This window comes from Tamandua tetradactyla, chromosome 9 (assembly GCF_023851605.1).
Source record: "Tamandua tetradactyla isolate mTamTet1 chromosome 9, mTamTet1.pri, whole genome shotgun sequence".
Lineage (NCBI taxonomy): Eukaryota > Metazoa > Chordata > Mammalia > Pilosa > Myrmecophagidae > Tamandua > Tamandua tetradactyla.
In genome coordinates, this window is record NC_135335.1 from 86,757,011 (window position 1) to 86,781,386 (window position 24,376).

Consider the following 24,376-nt stretch of genomic DNA (forward strand, 5'->3'; position numbering starts at 1 on the left):
TTCTTGACCAGTTTTTATAATTTCCTATGGGTTTTAAGACATTAATGAATAGTCTAATGACAAAAAATAGATTTGCATAAATAACTCAGATAACATTATACTTTTCTTTCTGAAGCTTATCTGTTGTTTTTCCTCACTTAACAGCTTGTTAATTAGGAAGATTTTCTATTTGATTAGCTTATTTTTAACACTTCCTGTGTCATGTAGCATTAGGTAATTTACTGAGATCTCAGCTCAAGATGTTTTATTGAGCATTTAAATTTGCTGGACTTTCATATTTTTCTTAAAAAGGAGAATTAGCAAGTTGAGAATATGTAAATGATGTTAAGTGGAGGGAGAAAGAGAAGAAAGGTGACCTGAGTGTAAAAATAATTCCTATTTGTAAATGAAAGTTATTTTAAACATTTAAACATGAGAATTATAGGAATATCTAGGAATTTTAATTCATTATTATTAAATAATTATTCAGTAATTAAAAAATCCAAATTAGGCAGTATATTTAAACTTTTTACTGTTAAAATGTATCAAAAGGGTGGGCCATAATGGCTCAGCAGGCAGAGTCCTCACCTGCCATGCCAGAGACCCAGGTTCAATTCCCGGTATGCCTGCCCTTGTTAAAAAAAACTATTAAAGACATTTGTTTTCATAGCAAAAGCTAAATTACCTACAAAATATATTTGCTTTGAGAGATGTCAGAGGGAAAATATTCATCTGAAAGGTTATCCAGAAGATTTTCTGTATTTCCATTTTGTACCTTTTTAATCAGTATTTTACCATCAGTTTGTGAATGAGTAGAGACTCAAGTAATTATAAATTTTCCCACTTTCTTTTTCAGACCAGTAATATTCAGGTGAATGTACTGTCTAGGATTAATTTGTGATTTTTGTATGATTTGACAAAGACTTACTTTTATTTTAGATATTAGGATATATCGATTTTCCTATTTGATATGGATCATCAGTGAAAGAATAGAAATTATCATGCCCAAAATATTTGTGTTGTATACTTAACGAACTCTTTTGCCCTTTTGTAACTTGGTTTTTGTGCTTTATAGTCACAAAAATATCAATTATACTATTATAAAAGATTGAATATGCATTTGGTTCTAAACCTAGCTCATCCACCAGCAAGCTAAGAAACTGGGATTCAAGTCTCTGGCCCTCCTTTAATCTTATACATATAAGGACTTGAATTAGATAATTTCTTGATATTCCTTGAAGCATCACTATATTGCTACTTATTTTATATTTCTGTCACTCTATAGGAAAATGTGAAAGCAGCACAACTGTTCACTGCTGTTGAATTTTTTTTCTAGGATCCAGACCACCTTTAATCCTGCAATCTCAGCCTCTACCTTGTTCATCACCTCGAGATGTTCCACCAGACATATTGCTAGATTCTCCAGAAAGAAAACAAAAGAAGCAAAAGAAAATGAAATTGGGAAAGGATGAAAAAGATCAGAGTGAGAAAGCTGCAATGTATGATATCATTAGTTCTCCTTCCAAGGACTCTACTAAACTTACATTAAGACTTTCCCGTGTAAGATCTTCAGACATGGACCAGCAAGAGGATATGCTTTCTGGTATGGAAAATAGCAATGTTTCAGAAAATGATATTCCTTTTAATGTGCAGTACCCAGGACAGACTTCAAAAACACCCGTTACTCCACAGGATGTAAACCGCCCACTAAATGCTGCTCAGTGTTTGTCGCAGCAAGAACAAACAGCATTCCTTCCAGCAAATCAAGTGCCTGTTTTACAACAGAACACTTCAGTTGCTACAAAACAACCCCAGACTTCTGTGGTACACAATCAGCAACAGGTATCACAACAGGGACCTATCTATGATGAAGTGGAATTGGATGCTTTGGCTGAAATTGAGCGAATAGAAAGAGAATCAGCTATTGAAAGGGAGCGCTTTTCAAAAGAAGTTCAGGATAAAGGTAAAATAATCTCAATGTTACCATTTCATCCTTGGGAGCAAATATATGTCAAAATTTGAAAGTAACTTTTTATTCCTATTATATTTTTATAAATCTTTATGCCTCTTCTGAAGTATATTCATATTATTATACCCGCACCTCAAAAGTTTAATTCTTAACTTTTAAATTCCATTTTTTCTGTGAAGCACCTATGTACTTGAGATTTGGTAATTCTGTACCTTAGGTCAACCACTTGTTATATACTATGTGATTTTATTTGTGTTCTCCTACTAAAATGTACCTTACCATTTCTATGTCATATACATTTCTTTAAGTTATGTTAATATAGTTATGCATCTTCAACTTTTTTCTGACAAAGCAAGGATAACTGCTATAGAATTATTTTGAAGTAGTAAATTTAATAATTTAAGTGTGCATATGGGATTATACATTTAGATTTTTCACTTGCTTTGTAATCTGTCATTTTAATAATGTGATTTTTTTTTTAGTAAACAAATTATAGAAAGTTTTAAGCTAGTATTAAATAGCGAACATTAGGAATCAAGCAGCTTTTTCTGATGGTAATTAAAGTGAAGTGTTCCCTTTTATCTGAATAGTGTATTAGGATGGAGTTTCAAGACATACCTCTTCTATGACTTTGTGGGCTTTTTTTGCATGCTTTTATAATCAAATAAAAATAAGACCCTAGTAACTTCTTCTTATTTTATTCTATATATAAAATCTCTTGACAGTTTTGAGACGCTGGATACATCAGTGATTGAAATTAGTAAAATAATTTATGAATTTGATGCCCTTAAAATGCATATACACATTTGATCATTCAAATCAAAGCACACTTTATGATGTAAAGCATAATTAAATATCCTAGGTTGGTTTACAATAATCATTTTCTTTTTTGGTAATTGTAGAACAGAAATGTCTCTATGTTGGGTAGAACTCCGTTTTTATATATGATCTTCAGTGTGTGACAGTATCATTACCATATAACTGGGTTCCTATGCTGAGAAACATTGAGGACATGTTACACTTTCTGTCTATTGTAATGGCTCTTTTTAACAATGTTTGAAAAAAAAGTAGGCTGTATTTAGTAATTATTGTACTAATGTTTGCAAAGGATATGAATCTTAAAAGGTGCAAATAAAGAGATTGCTAGGGGTATTTGTTGGCTAGGGAGTTTGTTTTTTTTTTAACTAGTAAATGTTTCATGTTAGGGATGAAGTAGCATGTTCCTTATTCTCTTTCTCTTGGGCTTGCATTGTGTGGTCCATGCGATAAACAACTATATGTATAGCAAAGTATATCTCCTCCACTTATCTCTTAGAAACGTACATGCATGTCAAATGAGGAGAGTATCGTTACTCTGCTTCTCTTCTCTTGATCATGTTAATCGATCCCAAATTCCTGAATCCTGTGATAGGTAATTTTGTGAGAAACATATAAAATGTTATAAAATATATAAAATGTTATGATTGCCTGATCTGAACTGAATGTTTGCATGACATTTAAATCTGTGTTCTGGAAAATTGTGTGTTCTTAAAAAGCATAATTTTAAAATTTTTTTTTAGTTGTTGGTTGGGACAAAACAGAGGAAATAGTAAGCTTTTTTTATTTTTAACTTTTCTGAACTTTTATTTTATTGTAATTATCAAAACCAGAGATTTTGCTTTTATAAACTGAATGAAAATAAGAGTAGTAAAGAAAGTAAATAGATGTAATTGTGTATTTTAGACTGTTACCTTTTCTTTAGAAGAGTAAAACAAGATCAAGAAGTATACTATTCTTAAAGGAACTTCTAATATATATTTTACTTTCAGTTATCTAAACAGCTTTTTCTACAATCTGTGATGGTGTAGCTATGGCAAAGATAATTGAAAAGTTAAATGGGCAGAGTTGACTTCGATCTTGGTAAAAACAGTTAACTGTTGCTGTTAAAGATCAGAGTAGGAAAAAAGTATTCATTAGCACTGTCTGGTTTTTATTTTTATTTAAATTAGTTAACGTGTGTTTTCTCAAAGCGGTTATTCTAATTTTGTATAACCATGTTAGTGTTGTCATTTCTATACTGTTTTCTGAAAGCCATGTTCCTGTTATTTCATGGATTTATTTGAAAACCTTTGGAATTTAGGTGCCACCAGACACCTTTGATTTGTCTGAACATTCTTTAGATGCAGAATCTCAGTTGTCCAGTGGCAAGCAGGTCCTTAGAAAATTTATTTATAATTGCCAATATATTCATTTGCTCTAAGAGAGTATTTCTTATAATAGACTAAAAAATAAAAATTGGAAAATTATACTTTGTAAACAAAATTGCGAAGTTCAGTAGATATGGTCATTTCATAATTGTGGATTCTGAGAACAGGCATAGAGTAATCTTTTGGAAATATTTTACCTAGGCTGTGGTAGAACCTAATTACCTCCTATTCCACACATAGAAGACATTTTTCTGACTGTTAAATATTACATCCCTTTGGCCTGTGCTCTCTTCTTTGGACAGTTCTAAATATACATTGATAGGGTGTGACTCTCTGAACCTAATATCTTTATCTCAATCTTTATGCTCATATTTTTAACATATGTAATTATATAAATTAATTTTAAATAGCTATTCTTCTTTGCTTCTGGGATAACCTGTCATAAACATTAATATCTATTTCATTTGCTGGAAATTCCTACTCTCTTTACTCAAAAGAGTTCCTTTCTTCATCTTTGCCTGTTTCATCTTTTTCCAGGTACACTTTCCATGTTAGCAAGTATAAGGAATGGCCTAGCTTCACTAATGTTTTTATAATGTTATATTCTTACTAAAAAGTAAATTGTTACCTATTTTCAGTTGAAATAAAAGACTGAAATTTGGGACAGGAATAGGACAGTTAGTTACTTAACCTGTACTATGGTTTAGGGGTGGGATATTTTTCACTTTTAATAATTAGCTACTATATATACTAATTATTATACTTTTAGCTTTATAGTAACTGTTTTCAGTTACACTTGTAGATTTAAATACAGACATACCTTGGAGAAACTGCGGATTCAGTCCAGACCACTGCAGTAAAGCAAGTCACACTAATTTTTTGCATATAGAAGTTATGTTTACACTCTTCTGTAGTCTATTAAGTGTGCAATACCGTTATCTCTTTAAATACAATGTACATACCTTAATTTATAATGTGGCATAGGAATAAGAAGTGAGCACATGCTATTGGAAAATGGCTCTGATAGTCTTGATCAATGCAGGAGTACCACACCCTTCAATTTGTAAACAACACAATATCTACAAAAAACAGTAAAACAAAGTATGCCTATAAATGTTGTATTTTTTTTCTTATAAGCATAATCGAGTTCAGAAGTCTTAAAAAGCCAGCTCTTATTTTCAAGATATCAGAATCTGGGTGATGTGTATTGTTGGTTTTGAGATTGTGATAATCTTTTTGTATGTGTTTCCTTCAGGAATATAGCCATTCTGATAGTGAATCTTATGGCTCCCAGTGATGAAGTGTTCCAAATATTGAAATTTTTCTTCATAGAGATAGCTTTCTATACCTATGTAAAGGTTGATTATGATGTGATAAGGATGAGAACTAATAACAAAAGTGGGTAGATAAAAGTGACCTGTACAGATTTAGAGCCAATTTCAGGTGTAAGTACGTGAAGTTTTGAAGCTGATTCAGTGAATCAGAACATTCTCAACATATCCAAGAATTCCTGTAGCAGTAATGAGATTTTTCTGGGTCTTAAAGAAGAGGAGAAGTATTTTCAGTACTGGAAAAATTAAAATATTGTATTTAGCAATATTTTGTGTATTGTGGGAAAAATTACAAGACCTTTTCCATTCTTAATATGTTCTATACATTGTAACTGCCTTCATATAAGGTGTCTTTCAATAAGATAACTAATTTGAGCATGATAATTTCTTTGATATTAAATTATTTGCTGAATTTCCATTTTAATAATGAAAGATAAATTGGAATGAGGTTGGTTAATGATCTATAAACTCTTTAAGTATTTGTAGTTCTTTAAAAATCAGCCTTGTAAAAAAAAAATCAGCCTTGTAAAATATTTTAATGGTTTTCTGAAAGACAGATTGCTCTTTAATAAAAGAATGAAGTGTCTTTATATTTAGGTATGCTTGTTACTATTTTAATGACTTTCACAAGTGTATTTCATTAAAATAATGAAATCTTAGATTATACCATTTAAAATCTTGATTCTTGTCATAAAAGTAAACCTTTATTTAGAAATAAATATAGGATGTTGAAGCATCCTATTTATGAGATAATAAGTGCTCTTGTGTGCCCTATGGCAAGATACTTTGAATGTAAAGATCATTTTATCTTGCAGAACATTAAAAAGAGAATTCTGAAAACATAAACTAGTATTTAATATTCCCAGTGCTTTTTTCTTAGGATTGATGTGAAAAGTTCTTACCAAACTAGTTTTAACTAGGGAAACAGTCTTATTTGAGTCTAATGATAATATAGTTTTTATTATTATATATTTGATTTGCAAATAGATCATTGTAGTGATGAATTTTATTTCTGGATAACTGAAGAGGCAAAATGACTTAGTTTCAATACTGTCAGATATTTGAAGTAAATTTTAATAATGTTTCATTCAGTTTTAAGCTAGAATAAATTGCTACTTCTCACTTTGAGAGCAAAATGATGGAATTTTAGGAATTTTGGTGTGGGAAAGAAGTTTTCCTTTTTTTTTTTCAATTCAGAACTTGGGATTCCCAAAGATAAGGACATGGCTTTGTGGGTTTTTTAGAAGCTGACATTTTGACTGTTAACCTTGAATGATTTATTATGCCAATGAATACTGTAAGAAAATCTAGAAGTTCTCTTATGTTAAATTTTTAAAAGTGACTTTTAAAATACAGCCAGGTAGTTCAACAAGTAAGTAAAAGCATGCAAAATCTCATGGTACTATAACTATTCCTGAGAGTTACCTGGAGATGCAGTTTATAGAAAATTACCTTTTTAGCCTCTTGAGTCAAAAGTGGAATCATGTACAGAATTGCATAGGCTGTTAAAATACCTTGACGTTTTATCATGGTGTGGACTTCTATGTTTGTGTTTGTTTTTAAATTTCAGAGTACTGGGAATTATTTCTTTCTGAGACCTTCTTGTGTTGAAGAGCAGAAGTCTTTTTCTTCGGTGGAAGTTACTTAAGACAGATTTATCTAAATGCTTCTCATTTGTACCAATGACGTGTTACTTCTTTATTTTAAATTTAATTCTAAACTTTTATCACATGTTAGCTTTTAAATTCCATTTGTACTATTCACATCTTGAAGAATTTGAATCCTGGACCAAAGACTAATGATGAATTATAAAATTCTTTTTTTTTTTTTTCTTATTCTCCTCATTTACATTTTTTTTTGTCTTTTCCAGTTGCACAAGTTCTGTTTCCTTTCTGATTTCATTATTTCCCAAACTAGTATTATATGAAGTAAAATTTTACATTTAATGTTTGTTATGGTGCACACTTGGGGCCCTTTGTAGTTTTTGTTTAACAGTTAAAATTAAATGAGAATGTATGATTTATAGCTGCTTGCCTTATTCTTTATATAAAGAATCTGATTTGTCCTGAACATATATGAACATAAATATATGTTTGTATTTGATGTATTCTGTTCATTTGATATTCTTGAGCCTATTCATAGGCTCAAAAGTATGCTGTTAAATTCTTTTTACCATAGCTACTAATATTTTTTAAGGTCCAGTAAGCATGACTATTTCCTCAAAACTTGGTTTAAAAGTATTATATCATTCCTGGTATTTTATGTATGCATATTTGTATTGACCTTATTTTTAAAACATTATGACAAAAAAAAACAAAGTCCATATAGTTTTTTAATAAGATAAGAATATATGTCCATTACTGATATTGAATTTTTATCTTTAAATTTCAGATAAGCCTTTGAAAAAAAGAAAACAAGATTCTTACCCACAGGAGGCTGGGGGTGCTGCAGGAGGTAACAGACCAGCTTCTCAGGAGACAGGTTCTACAGGAAATGGGTCAAGGCCAGCATTAATGGTTAGCATTGATCTTCATCAGGCAGGAAGAGTGGACTCTCAGGCTTCTGTAACTCAGGATTCAGACACCATAAAAAAGCCTGAAGAAAACAAACAATGTAATGATGCACCTATTTCTGTTCTTCAGGAAGATATTATTGGAAGTCTTAAATCTATACCGGAAAACCATCCTGAGACACCTAAAAAAAAGTCTGATCCTGAGCTTTCAAAGAGTGAAATGAAACAAAATGAAAGTAGATTGACTGAGTCTAAACCAAATGAAAACAGATTGTTGGAGACAAAATCAAGTGAAAGTAAGTTAGAAACTAAAATTGAGACGCCAACAGAGGAAACTAAACAGAATGAGAGCAGAATGACTGAATCCAAACAGAATGAGAACACCATGGCTGAGCCTAAACAGACTGAAAGTAGACTGGCTGACACAAAACCAAATGAAAATAAACAAAATAATGGCAAGTCAGAAACAACAAAGTCAAGACCTGAAACCCCAAAGCAGAAAGGGGAAAATCGGCCTGAAACTCCAAAGCAAAAGAGTGATGGGCATCCTGAAACTCTGAAACAGAAGAGTGATGGGCGGCCTGAAACTCCAAAGCAGAAAGGTGAGGGCCGACCTGAAACTCCAAAGCAAAAACATGAAGGCCGGCCAGAAACACCAAAACATAGGCATGAAAATAGGAGGGATTCTGGAAAGCCATTAGCAGAGAGAAAACCTGAGGTGTCTAAACATAAACTGGATATTAAATCTGATTCACCTCGTTTAAAATCAGAACGAGCTGAAGCCTTAAAACAGAGACCTGATGGACGATCTATTTCTGAGTCACTAAGACGTGATCATGATAGCAAGCAAAAGTCAGATGACAGGGGTGAATTAGAGCGACATCGGGGAGATCAGTCTAGGGTTCGAAGACCAGAAACATTGAGATCTTCTAGTAGAAACGAACATGGCATTAAATCTGATGGTTCAAAAACTGATAAACTTGAAAGAAAACACAGGCATGAATCAGGGGACTCACGGGAAAGACCAGCTTCTGGGGAACAAAAATCAAGGCCTGACAGTCCTCGTGTTAAACAAGGAGATTCTAATAAATCAAGACCCGATAAACCTGGTTTTAAATCACCAAATAATAGAGATGACAAAAGGACAGAGGGTAACAAGAGTAAAATAGACAGCAATAAAACACACCCTGACAATAAGGCAGAATTTCCAAGTTATTTGTTGGGGGGCAGATCTGGTGCATTGAAAAATTTTGTCATTCCAAAAATCAAGAGGGATAAAGATGGCAATGTTACTCAGGAGACAAAGAAAATGGAAATGAAAGGAGAGCAGAAAGACAAAGTAGAAAAAATGGGATTAGTTGAAGATCTAAATAAAGGAGCTAAGCCTGTAGTGGTCCTGCAAAAGCTATCCTTGGATGATGTTCAAAAACTTATTAAAGATAGAGAGGATAAATCAAGAAGTTCCCTTAAAGCTAATATCAAGAATAAACCTTCAAAGTCAAATAAAGGTAAGAATACTTCTACCCGTGTCACATGTATTCTCTTTTAAGTTGTAAGTTTACTAAAGTTACAAATAATGGAATTTTACAGAAATTAGAAAGTTACATGAAAATATAACATTTCTATTAAACAACAGTGAAGTGTTTTCAGGAGTATAGATAAAAAAAATTAACAGAGAAAGTTCTTTTGCTCCCAACCCTTACTTGAACTACTCAGTAAGTAGTTACAGCATTTTGCTTCTATTCAATTACACAAAGGTAAGTTCTTTTGCTGTTTACGTGTATTACATATTTCTGAAAGTTGCTTGTTGAATGAATGATGTATTAGAATAGATGTATTTAACATTTTAAAGATGCTCTACTTGACAGTAAGATATAATAAATTATCTTGACTGATTTTAATTTCTAACCTCTCAGTAAAGCTGTGGAGAAACAATGTTATAAATTCTTTTAAAAATTGTGTCCTTGCCTGCCCGTGCAAAAAAATATATATAAAAATTGTCTTCTACTTTTGATTTTTTTTGTAACAGACCTATCTCTTGAATTAATTATTGATTAATCATTTGAATAGTTTAGAAAATTCTATAAAAGTTATTCTGCTTCTTTCTGTGAAAGTGGTGGTTAGTTAAAAATATTTCACATGTATAGTTTTGTACTTTATATGGGGAGATAATAGAGAATGATATTTACCTTTAAATTGGATTAAGTCATAGGTTTCTTTGGGAGGGTTGGTGTTAAATTTGTATCTGCTTAATAAATTCTCTTGAGTAAAATGATTTTTGGGAAAAATTTCAGTCTTCGTTGCTGAAAATATGAAGGCAGTTTGTATACAAAGTGTAATATCTTATTCCCTTGATATTTTGAATTGGTGCATTTTGTATAATGCTGTGGCAAGACCTATTTAACCTATGCAGTGTAAATGTATTTTTGAAGACTATAGAGCTGACAGTTTGAGTTAAAGTTTTCATTCTGTGAAAAATTTATGAACTTAAATTTATACTTACTGTAAACAAGTATATGAAACTCTAGTGCTATGCTGTCTAATACTGTAGCTACTAACGTCTTTTGGCTATTTAGGTTGGAATTAATTTTAAGTTAAAATTTCTTTTCCTCAATAACCCTATGTAGCTAGTGGCTACCGTAGCAGACTATAAAGGTAGAGAACATTTGCATTATCACAGGGAGTTCTGTTGTATATCACTGCAGTATTATTTCTGTAAAATTCTGCTATAGTTTATCTATCAAAAAAGCTGTTTGAAAATGCGATATTACTGTTTATTACTATTATGAACTCTATTAAAAGAAGTGACTTATAAATAAGTCATTTGTTCTTATTCTTACTTGGTGTTGGTCAGATGTTCATTTTTTTCCACTGTTAATTTATTTGGTTTCATCTTTTAAAAATTCACAAATGAAAAAAGTTTGCTTTCTTTTTTAAGCTGTTTCATTGACATAAATTCACATACCATACGATTCATCTGAAAGTGTACAATCACAGTCTAATGTATTTACAGTGTGCATTCATCACCACAATCAATGCTAGACCATTTTCACCCTGAAGAGGATTCACTATGTTATACTAGAAGGAAAGCCAGAGGATGAAACATGACACTATAAAATAGATTACCTTTGAATCACTAATTTTTGTACTTTTTTAAAAGTAAAGCTTTCAAAGTTTAAATTATAGCATTCAGCCCTACAAAAAAATTAAGACTTCAGCCTTAATGTTAGGCTATATTATTTACCTTAAATGTGTCTTGTCAGAATTCTTTTATATAAAAGAGGTTTAAAATCGGGGTGGGGGCTAGCAACAGAATTGTTTTCTTTTAGATAGACACTGTCTCTAAAAATTATCAGTGGAAGTTTAGGAATGGTTTAAACTAAATATTATAATTTTAGAAAAGTCGACTGGAAAATGGTACCCATTTGTTCCTTGTTCCAGACCAACTTTTTCTCCCCTGCCTTCTATCAGTTTACGCTAGCTTTGCTTTCTAAGCTGTGTTCTAACAAAGAGACTTAGAACTTCTTAAAGAACACCAAAAAACGAATATAGCTTCTATGTTAGTAAATGCCATATTATTTCCCATGTAATATCTTTGCCTGTGAATCTTTTTAGTGTCAGTCCATGTTGTGTACTTTAAACATAAATGTATATACATGAGTTTGTCATATAATGGTGAATAAGTAGGGTGTCTGCCTGTTCGAGTTGTGTGTATGCGCACATATACATAACGTGTGTGTACTCATACATGTTAATATAGCTGCCATTATAATAACAAGTGGAACTTTCATCAGAAAATTTTATTTCCATACTTAGATTTGGTTTAGGATCCCATGTAGATATCTTTTGGTTTTATTTATGCCTTTGGGTCCATATCTATTTTTTTTTTAATAATGTATTAATTTCGTTTTTATTTTAGACCTGTGGTACTAAGTTAGCAATAGGAGAGCTACTTAATCGGGGCTTTTAATTTATTACCTGTATATGAAGCACAGTTATATATTACCCATTGTAGGATACCTTATTTGGGATTTTCTTTGGCGACTCAGACATGTTGCTGATTTTCTAAGTGAAGGAATTAGACTATTGCTCAGTACCTTCATGGTTGACTCCCCAGGGCAAAAATTTACTCTAGATTTTCCTTTCATGAAACATGGATATTCATTTATGTAATCACAATGAATGCAGTTATCAAGTTCAAGAAACTTGCATACAACCTGTATTCCAGTTTTTCAGTTGTCCCAATAATGTCCTTTGGGGCATTTTCTCCTCCATGTTTAGATATGTCCAGTAGTATAGCTTATGAAAATTCTCCTTTAAGCCTGTTATATATAATTGTAGTAGAAAGAGCACTGGAATCAGAACCTTAAACAAGTCTTAAACTTTCAAAGCCTTGCTTAGTTCATTTGCATAATAATGGAGAAATCAATTCCTTTCCTTCTTTATGCAGTTATGAGGACGAAATGGGTGGTGGTAGTAACAGCTAAAAAAAAATCTGTCCAATTTTTTGATATAAAGGAATTCAGTCATTCAATTTTAAGTTGTTATCTAATGAAGAAAGTAATTTGTGTATGTCTTTTATGTATGTATGTATATATACGTACATTATATATATATATATATGCAGTTTCATTGAAATATATTCACACAACATAGAAGTCATCCAAAGTATACAGTCATTGGTATATTTAACACTACTGCTGCCACCATTTATTTTTATCACTTTAAATACATATCAAGGAAAGGATCATTTGAGCCCCATTTTTTACTTTCTATATTGAGTAGTAAATTACATTTACATAATAAACTGCATAGGAAGCTTGTTTCTTTGTATAGTTCTTCCTCATAATTCAATGGCTGCACCTTGATGAAATCTTTGTGGTTCTATTATCGATATAGAACTTGGCCTTGAAACTTTTCATAAAATCTTTTTTCTGTCTGCTTCATTTTGTAATAGCATTTTTTCACTTGCTAAAAACCACCTTTTTACTATTTTGTCCCCATTAAATAAACCACTTTGCAAAAACCTAAACTTTGCAGAATATACCTATATAGTGACTACACTTGGAGGAGGAAGTATTTTTTGTTTTGAATAAAGTATATGATATAGATCCAGGGGTCAGCGTACTTCTTCTGCGAAGTCAATGTTTTAGGCTTTGTAGCCGCTCAGCTCTAACTGTAGTACAAAAGCAACCATAAACTGAATGTGTGTGACTGTTCTGATAAAATTTTATATACAAAAACAGTTGAATGTGATAACTAAATTGTTCATTCTGTAGTGAGATCCCAAATTTTGCATCTCCCACTGCCACTTGAGGATATATATAAAAAGAAAGATCTAGGTATAGAGATTTTGATTTATTTTTCCAGTCTTACACAACATGTGTAAATGTAGTATGACGTTAGCCTAATACTATATTTTAGTATTATATAATATTCATGTAGCCAGGGTATATACATGCATTGTGTATGGCTATACAGACTTATTTAAGTTGCCTTAAAAATATTTTAAAATTTATCATGTCTTGCTTTCCTGGCTGCTAAAACAAATACTATACAATGGGTTGGCTTAAACAACAGGAATTGATTGACTCGCAGTTTTGAGGCTGGAAGTAGTCTAAAGTAGAGGTATCAGCAAGTGATACCTTCTCCCAGAAGACTGCAGTATTGTAGGGATGACTGTCATTGATCCTTAGTCTTAGATTTTTCTATCACATCGCAGTATACATTGCGATGTCTTCTTTCTCCTCCAGGTTGCATCAACTTCCAGCTTTCTCTCTCTGTCTGAATTTCATTCTGCTTTTAAAGGACTTCAGTAATCTGAATTAAAGCCCAACCTTTAATGAAGTTAGCCAAATACAGTATTTTTGTATTATATAATATTCATTATATTCTTTTGGACCACACCTTAACTGAGGTACTGTCTTCACTCATTTGCAGTGGGTCCACACCCACCAGAATGCAGACCAAGGTGAAGAACATCCAATCTTGGATACCCAATTCAATCTACCATATCACAATTATTTTGAAATATTTTACCTTATCTAGCTTGTCACTTTGTCAGTATACTTTCTATTATTATCATTATATAAAAACTAAAAAACACCTTCAGGATTAAAAAAAAATTCAGCTGGATAAATTTCTTAGGGGACCAGAATTTCACTCTAATAATTGCACTTAACATTCATCTGATAATTACACTTAACATTCAATAAATATCCCTGACTATCTTCAGCATCCCCCAAACTGCAAACATAGCACCATCTTTGACATTGTCAAATGTATGATCTCGATAAGGAGTCCGTGGATAACCAAAAAGATAGTTACAATGTAGTATTCTTGAGGTAGAGGGTGCTAGATGAGTACATAGTAATTGAGGATCAGGCGTGTTCTTAGCAGAGAGGCAGAAGGAAAAAGAAAAAAGCATTACAAGTTTAGGAAAATTAAACATTCAGCTAATATCTGGAATATAATGAGAAAAGTAAGGGCTAGTTAGAGTCTAGATTAGAAACTAGAATGTTTAAACAATTTAACTTTTTTTAGCTGTTGGTAAGAAATCAGTCAGAAAAGATGCCATTCCTATCACCATATTGTTAGAAAACATTTTTCTAGGCTATGATACAATAGATTTTGCTAAAATTTTCTGTACTTGCAGCCTAATTTAAGTAGTCATGTAGCCAGGGTATATACATGCATATATACATGTTGAATAGTTGATAATATAATTCAATACTTGAGCAGATTGATTAAAATACATAAATAATACAAATATAAACACATTTGTTTTAATTGTTCTTGATTTCATAGTTTCTGGTTTCTATGTGATCTCGTGTTAAATTTTTAATGTTACTTTGAGCTAAATCTTACTTTCCAAAATGGGATATGGTACATAGGGTAATGGTAACATGACCACCTTTCAAAATGTTTAGATAAATGACATCTACTTACTATTTTTCCATATTTTTCACATAGACATATCTAATAGCTCTTATAAGATTTCTCTTCTGTCTCCCCTTTTCAGTCCATCCTACAAATTACTGCTAGAATAATATTTCTAAAACACATTCTGATTGTATCATTCTTGTTCCTAAAAAGACTAAAGTATCAGACTCTTACTTATTTGTACAGACTTTTACCTACTTTTTCTCTCTGATATTTTGCTCTGTCCAGGGCAGACAATTCTAATTGCTTCAGACACATCCCTCGTAGAATGCTCTAAAACTGCCACTTATTCCTACGTTACTCCTGAACTCCACTTTCCCATTCCTCCCACTTCACCCCATCTCATCTCTACTGAAAATCTGTCATCTTCATGAAATATGTCCTAATCCTTCACAATAATCACTGACCTTTTTTTTTTCTGTTTCTCTAAAATACAACCTGTATTTCTTTAGGAAAATTCATCATTTAAGATAGCCTAATGTTTACATTAATAACCTTTTACTCCAGTTGCAGATACCTTTTACTTAGATGTATTATGGTATAGCTATCATTTTACATTTTGTTTTCTTTGTCTTTTGCTATCTCTGTATATGACAGTCTTCATAGTTATCTTTTAATGTGATATTCTCCCATTCTGTTCCTTGGTTGTTGGACATTTTGGTGTAACAATAGATAAAACTGGTCTAAACACCTTTCTACATAGAACTTTTTAATTGTGTTGAATAAATTTCTATGGGTGGTATAAATGGGCTAAAGGGTTTGAACAGTATTTGCTGTGTGTTATATTTTCTATACCGGTAGCAGAGTCTGAGCATACATATTTCAGCAAATTACAAGTGAACCTACAGAGCTCAGAAATAAAGCTGTCATTTAATAGTGTCAGACAGCCTTATGCCTAGCAGTGTTGTGTACAGCAGAGTGTAAATTTTGATGTTTTCAATTATGATCATAATTCAAGAAGTCTCATTCAAAAAGGAAGAAGGTACAGTACTTTTTAGAAAGATCTGCATAAAATAGAATTAATAGAAGAACTGCTGAATAATCCAAGGTTTTACTTTAACAGGTTTTCAAAATGTAATGTTGGTAACTTTTATATCAGAATTGCAGACAGATTAATTAAGTTGACACTAGAGAGTCAATATTCTACTAACTTAAAATGAGTAAAATCATCTGGATTTTTTTTTGTATATTATTCAAAGTATTACTTTTTATTGACATTGCTGACAAACAGTATAATGACCTTTATCCTAGAAAGGATTGTCCTAGAAAGATCCTTTCAATTTGAATTTCTCTCCTATTTTGAGAAAAGTTGGCAACCATAAAAGTCAAAAGACTTTTAAACTTTTTTTACTGTGACCTAAGGTAAGAAAGAACATGTTTTGCTGTGACCTATACAAATACACAGATATTAACAATACCTATCCTTACCGTAGGCAAAACACTGACATTGTCTTTTCTGTTCTGTTTCACTTTAAACACATGCCGGTTAAGACACACAAAACTGATTTCATAACTTGCTTATAAGTCAGACCCTGCAACTTAAAAAGTACTAACTAAAATTACAAAAAAGGAGGCTTGACAGTTCTAGGTTATACTGATTCTTTGCATTAGTTTCAGGAGAATTGCTCAGAGTACACCAAAGAAAATAGCTGTCATATTTTGACCTTGGCCTGTCCCTTCCCTGACCATGAATAACTTTTTGCTAATCTTTCCTTTTTTTTTAATAATTCTGAAGAGGAATTATTTGTTTCCTGACCGGTTTCAAATAGATTATGCAAGCCACCTGTCCTCTCCTCTGTTAAATTAAGACTTCACCCCCTAGGTTGTAAGCAGTTGTCCCCTTGTTGTTACCATGAAGACTGTTGACATCTACTGTAGAAATTGAGAAACTCATTTTCTTTCACCCTAACTTATAATTTTCTGTTGTTCTTTCCAATAATTGCCTATTAATTCCGAGTGACAAGAGGCAGATTGACAGTCTGCACTATTGATTTTTACTACCTTTCTGCTCATGATTACCTATAGTTGAAGTTAAAGATCTATTTGATGCTGTTCTTCTGAAATATGAGTAGGTTAGTAGAAGAATTGTCATTGAGCTGCCTTATGCCTACCCAAGATATTTTTTATGATTTATTTGGAGGTTTATGTGAGGTTCTTGGTTTTTTTCTGAACAAGACTGGTTTCTGTAGATGGATGCTTTATTACCAAAGGGTTCTCATTAAATAAATTGGTTCATTTTAAAATCAGGGTTCTTACTGAGCATCTATATCTGCATATAACTTCTTAATAATATAGGTCATATGGAAAGAGGAACACTAACTAAAAGAAAGACATGATCCTCCCATCAGAAAACAACGTATTTAATTAGAAGTGTAAAAACATTCAGGACCTTTAAATGTGATGGCCAGTGTATTTAAAAATAAGCTTTTACAGTTTGGGATTGAAGATGTTGGCAACCTAAAGCAAAATTGATTTCTTTTTACCTCTGCCAGTATTCTTTTTACCTCTACCAGTATTCTCTAAAGTGGACCTCACCATTTGGAAACAAAAAAAGTTAAATCAAGAAAGTCATTACAAAGAAACATTTTATGATTTGAAAATAACATAGATAAGTTAAACTCTAATATTAGTGAGTCAGGACTCTCAGCAGTGAAGTTTTTGGAATATTACTAGTCATCAATATTATATCTTTGTTGAAGAAAACTGTTACACCTGACCTTAAAAGAACAAAAGACTGAAACTTAATGAATCAACCACTTCATGATGTTAAATAAAATCTTCATGAACAATAAAATAGAATTATTCTTCCATTGAGATTAACAGTTTGCATTCTGTATTCTTGAATTGTGGTGTATATGCTTGAGGCTTTGATATATATCTTAATCTGTACCTATTCATTTTTTTTGTCATGGTTTATTTTTATTCATTATAACGGATAGTTTTAATTTTGATTAAAAGGTATTACTATTTCTACCAAGGTACTTTTTGCTCCCATATCATAAAATTTAGGAGGTAAACACAATTTTAATGCATCCATTCAAAGATATACATGGGTAAGTAAAGTATATTAAAATTGTCATCTTTGGTACTCATCAAGGACAAATTAGCCTGAATAAGTAACTTTTGCTGCTTTTACTTTATTTTTAAACTGTCAACAAGATGTTGAGAGTTTATTTCTCCATAGTAACTGTTTGTGTTTGGAGGGAAGGTAATATTAGGTTGTATTTATTAATAGTTCTTTTTGTATAATACTTATATAATTAATCCTGTCTTTACTCTTTCATGGGAAAATATGAACTTATTTGACAGCAGGATTGAGTTTCCAATTATAGACATAATGTTTCAAAATGTATTTGGTCTATTTATCCTATCTTTCAAGTTTCTGTTTTCTTCAGTTAAATGCATATATTGGCTTGTCTCTGAGAATTTTCTCCATAATGTTGAAAAGGCATTGCCGTGCTTCTCAAATAAACAGTGATAGGTGGAAGCATATAAAGCCCTTGTCCCACCCACCATACCCAAGTACCAAGGTCATAGAGAAAGAGAAGGAGGGGTAAATGTTCTCCATTCTTCATTTATACTAAGGGGAGCATTCTGTTCGAGTTAACTACTCCAGACCTTTATAAAAACAAGTTTAGGTACTAATAAGAATGTTTAAACCAGTGGGTGTCCATTTTCAGTCATTTTTTAGTCAGTGCAGGCAAATAAAAACACTCTATCAAAAGTTGCATCTCATATTATCAAGACTACCTCATATTATGGAATAAGCATCATACTTTATCATTAAAGTTTTTATATAAGGAAGATGTATAATAACTGTATTATGTATAAAAATATATAAAATCCAGTTTAGGGTTGAAACTGTTGTAAATATGAAAGTGTTTTATTAAAATAAAAGGTGACTCAACTCATATAAATCATAATATTTATATAAGTAATACTAAATGCTAATTTAGTTAAAATTTTTATTTTATCTTCAAATTAATTTTTTTAACCTTTCATTAATAGGGAGTATAGATCAATCAGTGTTAAAAGAATTACCCCCTGAACTCCTGGCAGAAATTGAATCTACCATGCCACTTTGTGAACGTGTGAAAATGAACAAACGCAAGCGTAGTACAGTTAATGAAAAGCCAAAATATGCTGAGATCAGTTCAGATGAAGATAATGATAGTGATGAAGCTTTTGAATGTAAGTATCATAACTTTATTATCATTATGGAATTAAAAAGCAGATTATCTGTTTGTTTGATTCATAATTTTGGGGGGTAGCAAGAATACAATGACCTCTATTCTAAATAATATAGTATAGCAAGGTTTTTTTTTTTTATACTTTAAAAATGTGTGAAAAGTGAGATCAGTTGGCACCAAGAAAAAAAATGTAAATGAACTATAATGAGTATTAAATATCGCAGGTATGTGACTGTATGCATTTAGAAAACATTTATTAAGCTCCTACTATATGCTAGGCACTGAGAATAAAAATACAAATAAGATGTGGTCCCTGTCTTCAAAGAGCCTTCAGTCTATTGGGGGAAATATATAAATAAATAATTGTAGTACAGTATGAAAGTAAATCTAGGGTGCTATGGGAACACATTGGATTATCATCAAAATCATTTTCGGGGTTTAAGGAAGGCTTACTGGAAGAGGTGACACTTGAGTTGAGTCTTGAAGGACACGTAGGAGATAGCCAGATGAAGAAATATTTAAAACCATACTATCACTAAATTATAAATGGATTAGCCACATTGCAGATTATCTGTGTGGTTTGGACCTGGCTTCTCCTTTTTGCCCCGCTGTGTCCTGGAATTCCTCCCTTGTTTCACTGTTTTCCAGAGCTGGCTTCTTCACTACACAGCTACCTCTCTACAACACTGTGATCACCTGTCTTTGCACTAGACTTGCTATACCTCGCCTGTCTTCCTACTGGTCCACTGAAAAAGTTCTTCTCTTTTATCCCTATCTTCCTTCTTCTGGAGCAAGAGAATTGAGCCTAGCCAAGAGGGGTCAGCAACCTTGTTTGACTTAAACGGCATTCAGTGGAAACAGACTATGGGAGATCTTCACTTGTGTGCCAACTGACTTAGTAATTATGACCAAAAGAAGTGGAAAGACCACCAGTGTGTTCTACCTTTTCCACCTAGTTCTGTAGATTGAGGTGTGACAAGCAAAGGCAGGAAGGACAGATGCATGCTGCCATTTTTAAATGTATATTGCTGATGGAAGCCCTTCACCTTCACTAAAGTTTTTAATCAGTGTTCATTTAAAATTGTGAGCTCTTGAGCTGTGAGCATATACTATGAAAACTGAAGATAACTGAACAAAGCTTTAAAATTGAAATAAAATATACAGCAAAGTTAACCTGACATATTTCATTATATGTATACTTGTTACAATTTGTATTTAATTATCATGAGATGTATTTATCTGCAGTATATTTAAATGGCTAAATACTTTTTTATTACAATCAAATATTTTGGTCATATGGGGTCATGGGTAGCTTTGGGAAGGGAGAGGAAAATGAGATTTAGTGGCCCAGAAACTCTCTCCTCTTCATATACTTGCCTTGCCTTCACTTACCCTCTGAAATACAGGGAACCATTAAGAAGAAATCACCTTAATGGCAGTTTGATTTCAAATCACACATCAACTGCAGTTAATTGATAGTGGCTTCCTGCATTGCTAAGTTGATAAGAATTTTAAATCTACAGTTAAATGGGAAAACATAATAAGAAATATTCACCAAAAGTAAAGTAAGGGAGAGTTGAGCCACACATTCCTCGTATTCATCATCAGTGCAGCCACTATTCTTTTCCTTGCTTCCTAATATCAATGAAGTACTGTCTCATCTTATGGGAGCACTTATCTTCATCTTAAAGTCATGGATCCCATTATATCTATGCCCAAGTTTATTGAAAGCTAATATTTCTTAGTTGGAGAGCCTGAACTTGAACAACCCTGTTAGAATAAAGGGAAGTCGCCTTGGATTTTTAAAGAGACCTTAAAGTAGCATCTGGATTTTCCTGTTTTATTTCTCTATGAGTAACTATATAAAAAAGTCTACTCTGGAGCCACTGATGAAGGTGATGAAAAAGTCCAGTTGGTAGTTCGAATTGTCTTTATACTACAAAAAAAATAATAATGGAAATATAGTATAATACAAAATGTGAAAGTATTATGAGAACATAAATGCAAGGATTATGCTACTGTGGGGAGAGACTGACTTTTTCAATCTTCATGGTTTCCTAGTTTAATCAAATTGGTTTCCTAAAATCTAAAACTAAGGAATTGTTTTTGTCAAAGGATAGGGAGAAAGATTGAGAGGTGACTTTGAAATCCGAGCCATGTAGATATGGACAGCCATAGCACAAATAAAGATTGCTTGGATTCTACAAAATCAGGAGGTGGGGATATAAGAAGCTAAAGAGAGATATAGTGAAGTTTGGAACAGGAGGGTGGAGAATTCCAAAATCATACGGAGTCCTTGTCCCCTCCCCTACATCTTTCAGGGTAATGAGGGAAGTGGAAAGAACAAACCAGCCACACTGAGTTGGGAGCCTGGTAATTTTATTGTGACACATTGTGTATCACAGAAATCCTTTTAAAATTTGCCAACCTATTTTTTCCAAATAACCTAAAGTTTAATGAATGTAAAATAAAAGTCTCTGTGGCCTGTAAACATTTCTGCAAGTACAACATAAGAGGATACAGTGTGTAATTGCTAACAACTGTAAGATTTTTCAAACATTTCTACTCATAGAACTGAATGTTTGGAATAGCGTTCTTATAAAATTAAAGTGCAAAAAGACTAAGTTATCATATTTGAGGTCATATAATATTTCTGAACAAGATTCCTTATTAGTTGTCATTCCTCACATTTGATAGGCATTTCAGTACTAGTTGAAAAAACAGAATCTGCTGTGCAGAAATGACCTGTTTCTCTGTGACTTAGACTAACTACTTATATTAATTAGTAAAATGAAGTAGTCCCTCATTAAGAGAATGCACTGGGACATACCCTGTTCATAAAATGGAAATGCTACATCCTCACATACTTTATAACAAAATGTATGCCTAATTATGAAGATAATCAGTAAAGATTTAAATGTATCTATTTACATATTGAGCTATGTTGCTGTACCAAACCTATTATGGTATTATGCCCTAGAGCGGGTATGGTGAATGTTTGTAACCTGCACTGCCCTCCATCTCTCACTGCAGACAGCATCAGTCTTTCATTCTCAACTGTGATGCTTTCTCAGGCCTCAGGAGTCTTCTCAGCATAGCACTCTAGGCAGCTATTTCAGTTGATTAGAGTTGATGTGTCAAATGAAATCTATTTGCCAGGCCTGCCTAGAGGCGTCTGTCAGTATTGGTGATTATAGCAGAAACCTCTGGAAGGATAGGGAAAGGATTGAGAAGTAACATATATACATATGCTTTTGTAGCATATATAAGATTTAAATCTTTTCTCCTTGGGTTAAACAAGGCTTTTGAAGAGCTGAATTCAATATATGAATGACAACTGTACACATTTACTCTATCTCTGTAGGCTTGTGATGTTAGGTCGTCAGTCCACAGAATTTATAGCTGAATTATAGGTTTAACTCAGCTATTAATTGATGGAATTCATGGCTACCCATATTCCAGAACACTTTCACAAAGATTAACCCTTTCTCCAAATCCCACTCCTCATCAAAACCCAAATGCTTTAATGTGCTTCTGTTTTTCATCCAAATTCTAGATAAAGGTTGTTTTATAAGTCTTAATTAATCCTGAAGTTTAGATATAATCTTTACAGATTCATTGACTACCTTTCATTGAAACGAGCACTGTGATTTAATTCCCAGAACCTTCATAGCAGTATTTATTATGAAAGTGAGTTTATATAAAACCTTTAAATCCAAATAATCATGCTAAAATTTATAATACCACGTCTGTACCATAATTCAATCTTCCAGAAAGAATTACTTAGATTTCCTAGCCCCAAAGAATGAGCAGTTTCTCCCCATGTGGTTCATTTGTAAAGTACAAGTTTTAATAGTCTTTTTAAATAAGGTAAATTATTTGTCATGGGGATTTGCTTCTAGCCTCTAGGAAACGACATAAAAAAGATGATGATAAAGCTTGGGAATATGAAGAGCGTGACAGAAGAAGCTCTGGGGATCATAGGAGAAGTGTCCACTCTCATGAAGGAAGGAGGAGTTCAGGTGGTGGTCGTTACCGAAACAGAAGTCCATCGGATTCTGACATGGAAGATTATTCTCCTCCTCCAAGCCTTAGTGAGGGTAATTCATCAGCATCAATGGATTTCTTACATAAACCAACTTAAATTATGCCTTTAACTGTGAAGAATATTTTTATCTTTTATGAGTTGATTAACAAACTTTTTTTTTATTAGAGAAATTATAGTTTTACAGAAAAATCATGCATAAAATACAGAGTTCCCATATACTGTCCTATTAGTAACACCTTGCATTAGGGTGGGTACATTTGCTGCAGTTGATAAAAGAAGATTTTTATAGTTGTACTATTAATTATACTCCATGGTTTACTGTAGGCCTACTGTGTTGACAGTCCTATGAATTTTCTTTTAAAAATTTTATTCTGATAACATATATATGTAACCTAAAATTATCCCTTTTAATCACATTTCAAATATATATTTCAGTATTGTTAATTATGTTCGCAGTATTGTGCTACCATCACCAATAATTTAAATCAACACAAAAGTATATAATTTGGATTGGCAGTGCTTATTGTTTCAGTATTTTATGTTCAGTAAGAGACTAGAAACAAAAGTGGAAATATTTTAAGTTATCATTCCTGTAATTCAGTATCTTTTTGTGTTCATTGTAGTCGCAAGAAAAATGAAGAAAAAGGAAAAACAGAAGAAGAGGAAAGCTTATGAACCCAAACTAACACCTGAAGGTAACTTTTTAGATTATATAATTTGTCTTTATTCATAGTCTTCAGCTTTAGTTTTCTACTGGGAACACAATATGCAAGTATTTTTTTTCTCTGTTGCAGAAATGATGGATTCCTCAACCTTTAAGAGATTCACAGCTTCAATAGAGAATATTCTGGATAATTTGGAAGATATGGATTTTACTGCATTTGGTAAAATCAATTTAAAATGTATTATTTACCTCCTATTGTATGTCTAGCTTTCTGCCAGGTACTCTGGAGGATACAGAGGCATAATCTGTGTTATCGAGAAACTTGAAAACTAGTCATGGAGTCAAATCTAATCCACATTATCAAGAAGCTGAAAACTAATATGAAAATCTAGTACTAATTAGGTCCAACAAATTAGCATCTTAAGAAAGCAGTTAACATCTTAAGAATTGTGAGAGTGCAGTTATCACAGTAGATTAGGATATTTAAGGTGTCTTAATGCAGGTGAGATGTGAATATGCCCCCAGATAAGGAGGATACTAACATGAACAAAGATG

At 32.3% G+C, this 24,376-nt stretch overlaps 1 protein-coding gene across 8 annotated transcripts in view; it reads left to right on the forward strand.

The window, feature by feature from the left end:
- The window catches only part of NIPBL (NIPBL cohesin loading factor), a 230,179-nt gene that overhangs the window by 141,723 nt on the left and 64,080 nt on the right, over positions 1 to 24,376 (forward strand). For 7 of the 8 annotated variants that reach the window (XM_077116990.1, XM_077116994.1, XM_077116995.1 and 4 more), the window contains 6 exons: positions 1,316 to 1,942; positions 7,857 to 9,485; positions 18,928 to 19,110; positions 23,012 to 23,209; positions 23,781 to 23,852; positions 23,952 to 24,041. In XM_077116990.1, coding sequence (XP_076973105.1) covers positions 1,316 to 1,942; positions 7,857 to 9,485; positions 18,928 to 19,110; positions 23,012 to 23,209; positions 23,781 to 23,852; positions 23,952 to 24,041 — 2,799 coding nt within the window. The remainder of the gene's footprint in view (positions 1 to 1,315; positions 1,943 to 7,856; positions 9,486 to 18,927; positions 19,111 to 23,011; positions 23,210 to 23,780; positions 23,853 to 23,951; positions 24,042 to 24,376) is intronic. The other variant, XM_077116996.1, reaches the window with a different exon arrangement.